General features: G+C 57.4%; 1 protein-coding gene across 4 annotated transcripts in view; it reads right to left on the minus strand.

Moving 5' to 3' along the window:
* Window positions 1–941: 941 nt before the first annotated feature.
* OTOF (otoferlin) overlaps window positions 942–12,852 on the minus strand; it is an 81,245-nt gene continuing 69,334 nt past the window's right edge. For 2 of the 4 annotated variants that reach the window (XM_086875360.1, XM_086875359.1), the window contains exons 35-46: window positions 12,548–12,682; window positions 12,295–12,432; window positions 10,814–10,941; window positions 10,166–10,336; window positions 9,468–9,628; window positions 8,671–8,813; window positions 7,842–7,930; window positions 5,936–6,034; window positions 4,190–4,431; window positions 2,992–3,170; window positions 2,730–2,830; window positions 942–2,142 (exon numbers count right to left, since the gene is read on the minus strand). In XM_086875360.1, the coding sequence (XP_086731486.1) occupies window positions 1,962–2,142; window positions 2,730–2,830; window positions 2,992–3,170; window positions 4,190–4,431; window positions 5,936–6,034; window positions 7,842–7,930; window positions 8,671–8,813; window positions 9,468–9,628; window positions 10,166–10,336; window positions 10,814–10,941; window positions 12,295–12,432; window positions 12,548–12,682 (1,767 nt within the window). In that variant the 3' untranslated portion in view covers window positions 942–1,961. The remainder of the gene's footprint in view (window positions 2,143–2,729; window positions 2,831–2,991; window positions 3,171–4,189; window positions 4,432–5,935; window positions 6,035–7,841; window positions 7,931–8,670; window positions 8,814–9,467; window positions 9,629–10,165; window positions 10,337–10,813; window positions 10,942–12,294; window positions 12,433–12,547; window positions 12,683–12,852) is intronic. The other 2 variants (XM_086875361.1, XM_086875362.1) reach the window with 1 other exon arrangement.

Raw genomic sequence — 12,852 nt, forward strand, 5'->3', positions numbered from 1 at the left:
TTGTCCCTTCTTCTTTCTTCTTCATCTTCTTCTCCTGGAGGTTTTTGGGTGATAGTGAGTGATTGGTCAGAAAATGCCGCAGTGCAGCACAGAGGTGATGGGTCATTGGGTCATTAAGAAAAATAATATACGTGTCTGTTGTTAATTGGGTAAAAATAGGTATAAAGATAAAAGCACTGTGTGGTTCAAGGCCATTTTGTGCTTTCAAAGCCAAAGTGAGCCACAAGGCCTTGTTTGTACCATCAGAAGAAAGAAGTGTACCAGATTACAGTGATTTAAACTTGTGCAGCCAGCCTAGAAAAACCTGTCAAATTTTGTGATGACCTTTTAATAAACATGAGAAACAAGATTCTAACTCGCTCGGGAGTTTTCTTCAAATCATAAGAACTGAGATAAGCAGGGCTCCCCGCGAGGGAGGATCCCAAAAGAATTGAGTCCAAAGGAGATTGAGAAATCCAGGAAGAGAAAGAAGAATACAGAAGAAATACAGCAAAATCAGAGAAACAGGAAAAAGATTTTTTAGGGCAAAGTTACACATGTGGCCGTGTGTGGGAAGCTGCTCGGTGAAGAAACACCCCACAAGGAAATACCGTGTCTTGAAGAGGCGTGTAAAACCAGCTCGTTTCTCACAACAAATGTCTCAGTATCCCCAAGGATCTGAGTCCCTGCATTAGCCGTTCACAGGAAAGAGGAAGGGCCTGATGGGGAAAGAGAGTGTTTTAAAAGCTTTTTTGATTTCTCGTTACCCTCCTCTGACTCTGTTTATAACAAATTTTCTTCATACCTTTAAATTTTAACCTGTTTTGCCCTTAGAGTGTTTTTCTCCCACTCCTCATCTCAGCCCATAAACCCTTTGTTAATTTTTTTTCCTGAAGGAACAGCTTTTGTAGGTGCCCGGCGTTTGGTCAGTGTCAAACCACGACACCCACTACCACGAGAGCCCGGATGTTAAAGCTGGTTTTTATTGACTGATCGGAATAGTAATATCCTCATTAAAACATCTCTGAGATGTCCTCAGTTCTTCAGTGGGGGTCTTGCACACCGGGAGCTGAGAAAGGCGGCTCTGCAGCAGCTGGAGATCGCGGAGAGCCGAGGAAAGAGCCCTTCCCGAGGACACACGGCCAGAAGGACTCCGGCCACAAGAATCACCAAGCCAAACAAAATACACGGAGAATCCAGAGGGACACCAGGAGCTCGCACAGTGCCAGGGGAGCTGTGAGCCCTGGGGATGTCCAGCCACAGCCACCTCTGGGTGGGCGACCTTGGGAAGACATCTGAGCTGTGGGACATGTCCCGGTCTCCGCTGGAGCCGTGGGAGGAAAGGGCAGGGTCTGCCCCTGGCCCACCCCAGGGCTCTCTGCGGGGCCTGCTGGGGCACCGTGCCCAGCATTCCTGAGGTGGGACAGACCCCCGTGCCAGGGAATGTGACCTCCAGAGCTCTGAGCGGAGCAGGGACGGTGCTGGCAGCGGGGGACAGGCACTGGGGATGCTCTGTGCCCTCACTCTGGTGGGGCTGGCACGTCCTCAGCTGCTCCATCCCAGCTCCCTGCTGGATCCTGAACATCCCTCCAAGGAACCTTTCTGGAGCACTCCCACAATCATCCAAGTGATGCAGCCCCAGCTCCCCTCTCCTTCCCCTGATTCCCAGGAAGGCACCAACCATGACCCCAGTGGGCAGAGGCCTCGGAGGCTCCCACAGGAGCCAGCTGGGCGCCTCTCCCAGCGCCGGTGCGGGATGCAGGGTCTGGAGATCTGTGCCCTGCTCCCGCCCCATTTCCCTGGGATTAAAGCCTGAATGGGACCCACAGAGAGGGAATGCAAAGAGGAGACCCGGCAGCGGCAGCAGCAGGGAGGAGATGCCCCCCAGGGCTGCCCAGAGGTCACGGGGAGGAGAAGACATGGGGACATGGAGCTGGGAAGGTTGTGCAAAGGGCTGGGGATGCAGGAGAGACTCCCGCCCCTCATGCTCCCAGCAGCTTCTTGACCATGTATCCCGGCATGCTGTAGAGGAACAGGGCCACCATGATGAGGAGCAGCAGGGCCAGCACGATCTTGATGATGAGCCACTTGTAGCGGGTGCAGATGAGGTATTTGATGGACTTGAGAGGGTTCAGGAACCAGATGAACGATGTGTCTGGGCGGCTGCAGGGGAACCAAACACCCATCGTTAGTTCATCAGCGCGGAAAAGGGGTTCACACACTTTGAAACTCATCTTGTTCCACCCCCTGGCATGGACAGGAACCTCCCACTGTCCCAGGCTGCTCCAAGCCCCAGTGTCCAGCCTGGCCTTGGGCACTGCCAGGGATCCAGGGGCAGCCCCAGCTGCTCTGGGCACCCTGTGCCAGGGCCTGCCCACCCTGCCAGGGAACAATTCCTGCCCAAAATCCCATCCAGCCCTGCCCTCTGCCACTGGCAGCCATTCCCTGGCTCCTGGCCCTCCAGCCCTTGTCCCCAGTCCCTCTCCAGCTCTCCTGGAGCCCCTTTGGGCCCTGCAAGGGGCTCTGAGCTCTCCCTGGATCCTTCTCCAGGTGAGCACCCCCAGCTCTCCCAGCCTGGTTCCATGGCAGAGGGGCTCCAGCCCTGGAGCAGCTCTGGGGCCTCCTCTAGCCCCTTTCCAACAGGTCCATGTCATTCCTGTTTTGGGGCTCGGAGCTGGATGCAGCACTCCAGGCGGGAGTAGAAGCCCACAACCCCAGGTCCCTGCTGCAGAGAGGCTTCTTCTTCTCACTTGGGTTTCTCCAGGGGATCAGGCTCATTTCGAGCCAGCCCAGCGGGGGATTTCTCGGCCTCCTCTGCCGTCAGAAGGTGCAGCTCGGCCTCGACTTTGCCCTGCAGTGAGCAGAGAGCTGTGCTGAGGCCTGGGAGGTGCTCCCACCTCCACCCCCCAGGCCAGAAGGGTCCCAAGGGAACAAAGCCATGTGGGGGGATGTAGGGTGTCCACAAAGAGTGCGGTCCCCGGGGAGCAAACCCTCCCTCTTCCCCGTCCTTACGGTGATCTCCAGCTCATCGTTCTCGTCCCTGGCCACGAAGGGCCACCAGCCCTTGACCCGCTTCTGCTTGAAGATGGAGATCATGGGCAGCTCGGCCTCGTTGGTCACCATCTCCAGGCTGCACTGCTTGGACGTCTTGGCCCCCCGGGGGAAGCGGTTCAGATCCAGCTCGATGGCTCCTGGCAGGACAAAGGGGACGACAGAGGTTGGCACACCGAAAAGGCTGACACCTTGGCTGGAGATGGGCTGGACCAGCATCTCCTGCCCTGGAGATCCTGCTGGATTGAGCCAGCTCCGACAAGGAAACATGGGGGTTCTTGGCTACAAGAACAGTGGAGAAAAGGGATCTCAGAATCATGGAAACATCAACATTGGAAAAGCCCTCCCAGCTTTTCCAGCCTGGAGTCCAACCTGTGTCTGATCCCCACCTTGTCCCCAGCCCAGAGCTCTGAGTGCCACATCCAGGAATTCCCTGCACACCTCCAGGGATGAGACTCCAGCAGCTCCCTGGGCAGCCCCTGCCAAGGCCTGAGCTCCCTTTCCAGGCAGAAATTCCTGCTGCTGGCCAAGCTGAGCCTGCCCTGGCCCAGCCTGAGGCCATTTCCCCTTGTCCTGTCCCTGTGCCCTGGGAGCAGAGCCCGAGCCCTCCTGGCTGTCCCCTCCTGGCAGGGACTTGTGCAGAGCCACAAGGTGCCCCTGGAGCCTCCTTTTCTCCAGGCTGAGCCCCTTTCCCAGCTCCCTCAGCCTCTCCTGGGGCTCCAGCCCCTTCCCAGCTCCGTTCCCTGCCCTGGACACGCTCCAGCCCCTCCAGGGCTCTCGTGTCAGGAGGGGCCCAGAGCTGCCCCCAGCACTGGAGGTGCCCCAGCAGTGCCAGCACAGGGGACGGGCACTGCCCTGGCCCTGCTGCCACCCCAGAGCTGGCCCAGCCCAGGGCCAGTGGCCTCTTGCCCACCTGGGCACACCTGGGCTCCTGTCCAGCTGCTGGCACAGCACCCCCAGGCCCTTCCCAGCCACTTTTCCCAGGCTGGAGTGCTCGGTGGGGTTGGTGTGACCCCAGTTCAGGACCTGGATCTTGGCCTTGGCCCATGGATCCAGCCTGTCCAGAACCCTCTGCAGACCCTTCCTGCTCTCTCATCCCACCTGCTCCATCCAGCAGCAGCTCATGGGGTTTCTGGGATGCTCTGGACCGTCCACGTACCCAGGAAATCATCGGCCGAGAAGTGGTCGGCGTCCCAGACCTGCAGGGTGAGGCGGGCTGGGATCTTGTACTCGGTCTCATCCCAGGAGAACATGGACTCCTTCTTGGAGATGACAATCTTCTCCTCGGCCATCAGGTAGTCGAAGGGGAAGATGTAGCGCCAGTTGAAGTTGCCTTCACCGGTGAGGGAGTGGTAGTGGACATCCGTGTCCTGCTTGTCCTCCTGCTGCCCCTTCAGCCACCTGCAGGGCCCGGGGGTCAGAGGGGTCAGAGGGTTAGGTGGGGCAGGAGAGGGGACAGGGACACCCTGTCCAGGCAGCCAGGGTGCCTCCGGGACTGGAAGGACCTAAAAGTTATGACCAAGGGGCTGGGGCTGCTCCAGTGGCTGCAGCAGAAAATCCAAGGGGCAGGAGGATCCCAGGTGGGACAGAGAACTTGAGGAGAAGGAGATTCAAGGGGGTTGTCTGGGGGTTTACCCTGGACCAGGAGATGTTAAGGAATTGTACAGGAGCTGGGAGCAGAGCAGGATGGAAAGGGATCAGAACAGAGCTGGAGAGGGACTTTGGACAAGGGCCTGGAGGGACAGGACACAGGGAATGGCTTCCCCCTGGAAAAGGGAATATTTGGCTGGGATATTTGGCAGGAATTGTTCCCTCGGAGGGTGGGCAGGCCCTGGCACAGGTTCACAGAGAAGCTGTGGCTGCCCCTGGATCCCTGGCAGTGCCCAAGACTGGTCCAGCCTGGCTTTGGAAACGTCTAGGGATGGAAGGTCCTCAAATTCCAGAGGGATGGAGCTGCTGGGATGGCCCCAAGGTCTCCTCAGAGGCCAGGGTTTTGCTTGGGTTCCTTGGAGCTGCATCCCATGGGATTTGTCTGTTGAGTGAGGACCAGGGCCTGGAGCAGTCTGGGATAGTGGAAGATGTCCCTGCCCATGGCAAGGGCTGGGATGAGGTTTCAAGTCCTTTCCCACCCTCAGCATTCCGTGATTCTGTGACTCTCTGAGGTGGTGAAGTTCTGGAAGGGGGTTTCCCTTCCTGCTGAAGGAGGGTGAAGCAGAGACGGGAACAAACCACCAGAACAAGCTCCAGACTGGAGGTGGAGGTGGCAGGCTGGAAGTGCCATGAGGGGACATCAGGACGAGTTCAGAGAGGGGCAGAGGGGACCGAATGATGCCTGAAGTTTCGGCTTTCATATTTTTTAGATTCTGTACTGCTTTAGTGTGACTCTGAACTTCATACAAAGCATTAGCACGCTCTCCTCACAGCTCAGGCAGACAAAACAATCCTTTTCCAGCCCCAGAACCAAGGACACCGATACAGCCTCGGGCCCAAAAAGCGTAAACAGCAGAGAATTGAGGAGAGCAGTCTGGGAGGATGGGACTGCATCACCTGCAGCTGGAATTGGACAATTAACCCCAAGATGGAAATGGACCAAAACTTAGAAAAGTGTGAAGACTCGTGGCTCAGAGTCCATCTTGGTGGAGCCACGGCCGGGCTCTTGCACTGCCCAAGGTGTATCCTTGGGAGGCCTTTTAATAACACCCGTAGGAATACCAGAGGAATAAATACTTCATTCCTTTAACTCTGTCCAGACTCTGTTCCAGGTCAGCTTCTCCAGGCATCAGGGTCTGATGCCCACCAGCACCACCCGTGTCCTGCCCTTCTCCCTGCTCCAACCCCAGTGAGTCCTGTCACCCGCCCTGGGAGAGGTGGAGGAGGCGCCGGTGGAATTCCAGGCTGTACCTACCCCCTGACGAAAATGTCGCTGGATTTCTCTCCGGTGAAGTAGTCGTCATCCTCCAGGATGACCTCGTCGGTGTTCCACACGATCACCCTGAGCTCGTACCTGCCCGAGGGAAGGGAGGGAAAGGCAGGTGAGGCACGGGAACAAACGGGGAATGGGGTAAGAGGGGATGGGGTGATGCTGCCAGAAAGCAGAGCCGGCTGCCAGGAACAGGGAACTGCGCACAGGGATCCATCCCAGGGATCAGGAGGGGATCTCAGCCATGGAGATGATTACAGGGATGGGACTCTTCCTGGCTGGGAGAGCTGGGAATGCTCACCTGGAGAAGGGAAGGATCCAGGGAGATCTCAGAGCCCCTTACCAGGGCTCCAGGAGAGCTGGAGAGGGACTTGGGACAAGGGATGGAGGGACAGGACACAAGGAATGGCTCCCACTGGAAAAAGGCAGATTGGGGTGGGATATTGGGAAGGAATTCCTCTCTGGGAGGGTGGGGAGGGGCTGGGCTGGAATTCCCAGAGCAGCTGTGGCTGCCCCTGGATCCCTGGCAGTGCCCAAGGCTGGGATGGGGCTTGGAGCAGCCTGGGATGCTGGGAGGTTCCCTGCCCATGGCAGGGGGTGGAACAAGATGAGCTTTAAGGTCTCTTCCCACCCAAACCATTCCATGATTCCACAATCTCCACGTGAGCTTGGATCAGACTCTCCAAGTGAGCTGAGCACCAAGGGAAGCTTTCCCTCCTCTGCCAGGAACTTGCCAAAGGCTCAATGGGGCAGCCTGGGCTTGGATTTGGGGAGATTTCTGACAAAAATTGGGGTCTGCAAAACAACCAGAGCCCAACTCTTCCTGCTGTCCCCCTTTACTCAACAGGGCTGTGACCTCTCCCCAAAACAGGCCCAGACTCCTCCTGGGGACTCCAGGAGGTTCGGGGTCTCCAGAGAATTCCCAGCACTGTGCAGCAGCCTGGGGACTTTCCCATCCCTTCTGCTTGGGAATTTTGGTGATGGGGGGAGTGGCTCCTGCAGTGGGAGATGATTGGAGGAGGAGCAGAATCCTGGCTCCCGCAGCGAGGGGAGGCTGGAGGGAGGCTCAGGACACATGGCCACAGCTGCAGAACCTCACTGGAAGCACCAGGGAGTCTCCAGATGAGGGAAGCAGATTTACAGCTTCCTGAAACCCCCTCCTTTGGGATCTTCCTCTGGCAATGCCCTGGCTGAGCCCATCCATGGGATCCCTTCACCTTTCCCAGCCCCTCCTGCCTGTGCCTGCCTGTCCCATGCTCCCTCTCCCAGCTGGGATCCAGGGATGTTCTTTCCACCCAAGGTGTCGGCTGCCTGGGCTGCACAAGAGGCTCCCATCAGGATTCCCAGTGCCATCCCTGTATCCCAGCCCTGGGGGCAGGAAAAGGGGCCTGAGGACCAAGGCCAGCAGGCTGAGAAAGTACTAGAAGGGATATTGAGGGAAGAAACCTTCTTCTTCCCTCTCCATGTGCAGTCCGTGCCTGCTCTTTCCTGCTTGGAACCATCGGCAGTCCCAGTAGCCTCCGCCACCCGTCCCTTCCATCCATCACCTCCTGGAAAAGCCCATCCAAACTTCCCCGGGATAACCCTGCCCCCACCCAGGAGAGGCTCAGGGCTGGGCACTCTGCACCAAGGCCTGGGAACGATGGAATTTCCCAGTTCACACAGGCAAGAAAGATTGGGAGCTGCAGGGGATGGAAGGCGTGGGATACCACCCTCAGGAGCAGCTCTGGAACTGCTGCCCCTGTTGGGATCTCTGGGAATGCCAGCATGGCTGAGGAGCCCAAGCAGAGGGCTGGGCTGACCATGGAGCAGCAGCAGGAGGCAGGAGAAGCCAGGCTCCATCCCCAGCCTCACGTTTTCACTGGGGTCAGTTGGCTGGGCTGTTCCTTACTTCTTTGGTTTCCTGGGAGAAATGTCGATGGCAGGGCCGGGCGCTGGCATATCCATGGGGAACATGTCCACCCACATCTCCAGGCGGCCCTGCGGGGTGCGAGAGGCACGGTCAGCTCCCCTTGTCCCTCCTGTCCCCTCCTGTCCACCAGCGTCCCCCTCTTCCCACAGCCATCGCTCCGGCCATGCCAGATGTGGAGCGGGACAAGCTTTTCCCATGCCATGAATCCTTCTCCACCCCTGCAGGAATGTCTCAGGGCAGGGGGTGGAGCTGGATGGGGTTTAAGGTCTCTTCCCACCCAAACCATTCCATGATTCCATGATCTCCCTGTGAGCTTGAATCAGGTGAGCTGAACACCAAGGGGAGCTTTCCCTCCTCTGCTCCAAACCTCTTCCAGGAACTTGCCAAAGAGAGAGCCTAGGCTTGGATTTTGGGAGATTTCTGACCAAAATTGGGGTCTGCGAAACAACCAGAGCCAAACTGTTCCTGCTCTCCCCCTTTACTCAGCAGGGCTGTGACCTCCCCCCAAAAAGGGCCAAGAGTCCTCCTGGGGACTCCAGGAGGTTCGGGGTCTCCAGGGAATTCCCAGCACTGTGGAGCAGCCTGGGGGCCTTCCCATCCCTTCTGCTTGGGAATCTGTTGGGAATTTTGCTCCCAGGTGCCCATACGTGGGCAATCAGGAGGGACTGTGGGATGTGAAATGGACGAGGATGGCTCAGGGGGCACTGGAGGTCTCTGCTGGTATCCCAGGGTGACCCGCCCATCCCGAGGTGGGTTGGGGCCATTTTGGCCCCCGTGGGCCGCCCCCGTTCCCGTTGGAATGCGAGACCTGCTCGATGCCCGGCTTGTCAGGGTTGAGCAGTGGCCGTGTCTCCACGTGCTCGGGGACGAGGCGGCAGCCGGCCCGCGGGATGTCCTCCCAGTGCCGCAGCACGGCCAGCGCCAGGTGCTCGTCCGTCGGCTTCTTCTGGCCTGGAGGACAAAGGAGAGCTTGGACACCTGGGACAGGGACATGGGGACAGCAAAGCACCTGGGGCCTCCACCCATCCTCCAACTGCCTCATCCTCTCCTTCCCTTGGGAACACTCTGTTCCTCAGCTGGCGCTTCCTAACTCCTCCTTCCTCTCTCCAATCCCTGTGGAAGGTTCAGATCCCTGTTCGGTTTTCGCTGTCGGAACCAATCCTGTGTCCCCTGGCCACGTTTTCATTCTCTCCTTCAGCCCTCCTGGCCTGTGTCCCCCTTCCTTGGGCACACGTTGAGTGTGTTGGGACACAACCCTCATCTCCCACAGTTTGGGGATGCATTCCCATGGAAAACAATTCCCTAAATGCTGGAGGTGTCTCCATGCACTGCTGGGAGGGCATTTCCAGAGGCAGGCTTGGGTGTCCATGGGTGTCCTTGGTTCCAAGAGGAACCCGCTGGTCTGGAGGGTCTGTGGGACTCTGTAACTGGTCCCGTACTGGGATGGGGACTGCAGGGCTGGGCCCACCACATCTGTCTGGGGGGGTTGGACCTTCAAAAGTCCATTTCAAACCACTCCATGATTCAAACTCCCCTGAGATTCCAACCCTGGATGATGAGGAGACCCCCCAGACCCTCCAGAACCTCCATCCCACAGGACCATACCATTTTCATCCTCGATCTCCGTGGGGCCGGTGAAGACCCTGTTGGCAACTTTCACTCTTCCCCCTGGCCCAAAGTGCGGCCCGTCCACTTTTCCCTCTTTGCACAGCTTGGACAGGATTTGGGAGGGCTTCATGGGGTCACGCCAGGTGTTGTACCCGTGGCTGGGAACAGGAGGGCAAGATCAGCCAAAAAAGGTTGGGAGGACAAAGGAATTTTTTTCCCTTTTGCCAGGAAAAAACCCCACTCCACCATGAAGCACTCGGAATTCCCAGGGAAGGAATTTGAGGCAGCAAAGGTGAAACTTCAAAGCAGACTTGATCCCTCTGTGCCCCTTTTGCAAACTCCTTCCACCCCACTTTGTCTCAGACCTGGAATTCCCGGTGCTTGATTCCTGGTGCTCGGCATCGCCCCGTTTGCTCTGCTCCTATTTCAGCCCTGACCTCACCCCTCTTCCCACCAGTCCCCCCAGTCCCTCCCTCCTGCCCTGGGCTCCTGATGACCCATTCCACTGCTCCCTAAGGCTGGTCACAAAACCAGGGATAGCACGGACTCCTCCATTTATCACTGCCCCTGGCGGGATTGGACGGCATGAAGGTTTTTCCCAAACCAAGTCATTCCAGGACCAGCAGGCAGTGAAGGGGGGAGATTCCCGTGGGAGCTCTGTGTGGGAGGTGGGGCAGGGAAGGCTTTTCCCGTACATGGAGTAAGTCTGGGACACGCCACAGGTGGCCCGGTGCTTGCTGTAGAAGCGATTCTCCAGGTCTATCTTGGTCTCCCCGATGAGGTCGTCAGTGCCCACCAAGTCCCAGTCGTACACAGCCACGGTCAGCATGGACTCCATGGGGAAGGTGGCCTCGATGTCGAAGGATCTGGGATTGGGGGAAGCAGAGAAAAGCTGCTGCAGGGTCCGGCTGCCACTCAGGACAGACCCGTGGGGAAGCTCTGTCTGCTCCAGTCCACGGACGGTGTTCAATTTGCATCCATCACCGCAGGACATCTGAGGTGGGGTTTAACTCAACCACCAGCCCTTGATGGCGGGGAAAGTCCTTGACCTGGGTGTCCCAACAGCCCTGAAACTGAGTTTGTGAATTATTCTCACTCAAATTCGCGTCTAATGATTCCTAAATGTGTGTTTCACCTTGATCTGATAAACTCCAGGTGCATCTCTAAAACACTTGGTGCTACACTGACCACACGCTGGCCAAGAAGGACATCCTGGAAGGACATCCACACTGTGGGATAAATCCCATTGTTCCAGCTGAAGGAGCAGCCATGGGACACCTCAGCTGCAGGCCTGAGGGCTGGTGGGCTCAGGCTCAGCTCGGCAGTTCCAGGCACAGACTCACTTCCCAAAGACGGGGTTCAGCTGCTTGGAGATGTAGTTCTCCTTGTCCTTGATGTCCGTCTTGCCCAGCTTGATGGCGATGTAGGGATCGGCTTTCCCGTTGATGTCAGCCGGGTGGAGGTCCGTGGCCTGGAGGGAACGGATGGGGTGGGTCAGCGCTGTCCACAGCAGCCAAGGATTCCGGGATGGGCCTGTTCTCCATCCCCGAGATCACCCGGCCACTTCAGTTCCTAAACTGAGTGTCTTGGATGCAAACAGGGATGAAACAGGATGTCTTGGATTAAACTGGGGGTATTCCTGCCTCATGTAAATCCCTGTGCTAGTTTAGGGAGAGGTTGGAACTGGCTTTGTCCTGAGATGTCACCACAGTGACCGCTGGAATCTCATCACAGGCAAGAAAAAGACTCTAAGGAAACACCCCCAGCAAGAACCTGGGGATGCCAAGACATCCATCCACTTCTCCTTGTGTCCTCTCCATGCTGGATTCTCCCCAGAGAGGGGGTGAGGACCCCCAAACTCTCCAGTCCCACCTCCAAGTATGGCCCAGCAACAAGAGCACATCCACCCAGTCACGGCTGGTTGTTTTGGGTTGACCAAAAACCCCCAAAAAGTTGTCCAAGTTCTGCCATACCTCCCCCATCCCCAAGTTGGTGTCCATTCTTCCAACCTGGTCATGGATGGGATACTCCTTATCCCAGTGTGAAGCACCTCTGGGTGGAGAGGGAGCCAGAGGTGGTTCATTTGTAATACACTGGGACAAGGTGGTGGCAAAGGGCAGCCCAGGTGCTTCCAGCAGCATGGAAGCTCCCCAACAAGAGCCTGGCTGCAGAACCCCATGCCTGGGGACAGGGCAATGACCAGTTCAGGGGTCAGGAAGTGACTTTTTCCATATATAAAGGAAAACCGTGCATGGGCTGGATCACATCAATGATCACGGAGGTGCCATGACCTTCACATGGATCTCCTCAGTCCTGCCAGATCCCATTCCACTCTCTTTTCTCCCATTCTCTCCCATCCCGAACCATCACTGGGGTGGTGATGTGGCTGTGGAATGAACCAACAGCTCACAGTACAGGCTGATCCAAACTATCCATGGGAATTGGGCACTAGGACACGCCGGTCCATCCCACCTGCTGGAGAGAGGCCTCTGGATCTGGCAGGAACTTGGATCTGTCCTGTTCCTAGTGCTGGGAGCACACAGCTTGGGAGACACCGTTCAGGGTCTGGATATCCTGGGATATCCCTGAACAACTTGGGATGGTGGGAGGTGTCCCTTCCCACAGCAGGGAGTGGAGCAGGATGGACTTTAAGGTCCCTTCCAACCCAAACCATTCCATAACCAAGGAGCTGCTTCAGTCCTTGAGCTGCATCCTGGGTCCCGAGGCACTGCAGGTGAATCCCACCATCGCTACGGCTCCAGGACCAGCTCCAGGTGGGAGGGAGTGCCAGATCCCGCCTGTCCCACCCCCAATTCCCACTCACCCGCACGATGTAGACTCGGACCAGCACATTGATGGGGTCATTGCTGGGAATCCCCTGGAACATCCCGAAGGTGGGGTCGTATCCTGCCTCCTTGGTGATGTCATCGGGGAGCGGCACTTTGTAGACACACATGGAGCCCTGGTGCGAGGGAGGGCACGGCCCGGCTGAGTCCTGCTGCCCAGGGCCTCCAGGGAAGTAAACCCATCCCAAAACACCCTCGCCAAAGTCCAGGCCGGCATTCCTAACCACTCACTTTGAACCTCCCCACGATCCGCTCCTCCTCCGTGGCGTTGTCGTCGTTGTCCCCAATCTTCCCCCGGAGCAGGTTGAAGGTGTGCAGCCAATCCTCAAAGTTGTCAAACTCTGCTTCCAGCTCTTTGTTGAAGACCTGAGATGACAGGGAGTTAAAAGGAGGGAATTTGGGATAAAAACAAAGGTGATCAAAAGGTGTGGTGAGTACTCAAATCAGCGCAGAAGGAACAAGGGACAGGGCAAGAGGAAACGGCCTCAAGCTGTGCCAGGGAGGGTCAGATTGGATATTGGGAATAATTTCTTCAT

This window comes from Cyanistes caeruleus, chromosome 2 (genome assembly GCF_971803275.1).
Source record: "Cyanistes caeruleus chromosome 2, bCyaCae1.hap1.1, whole genome shotgun sequence".
Lineage (NCBI taxonomy): Eukaryota > Metazoa > Chordata > Aves > Passeriformes > Paridae > Cyanistes > Cyanistes caeruleus.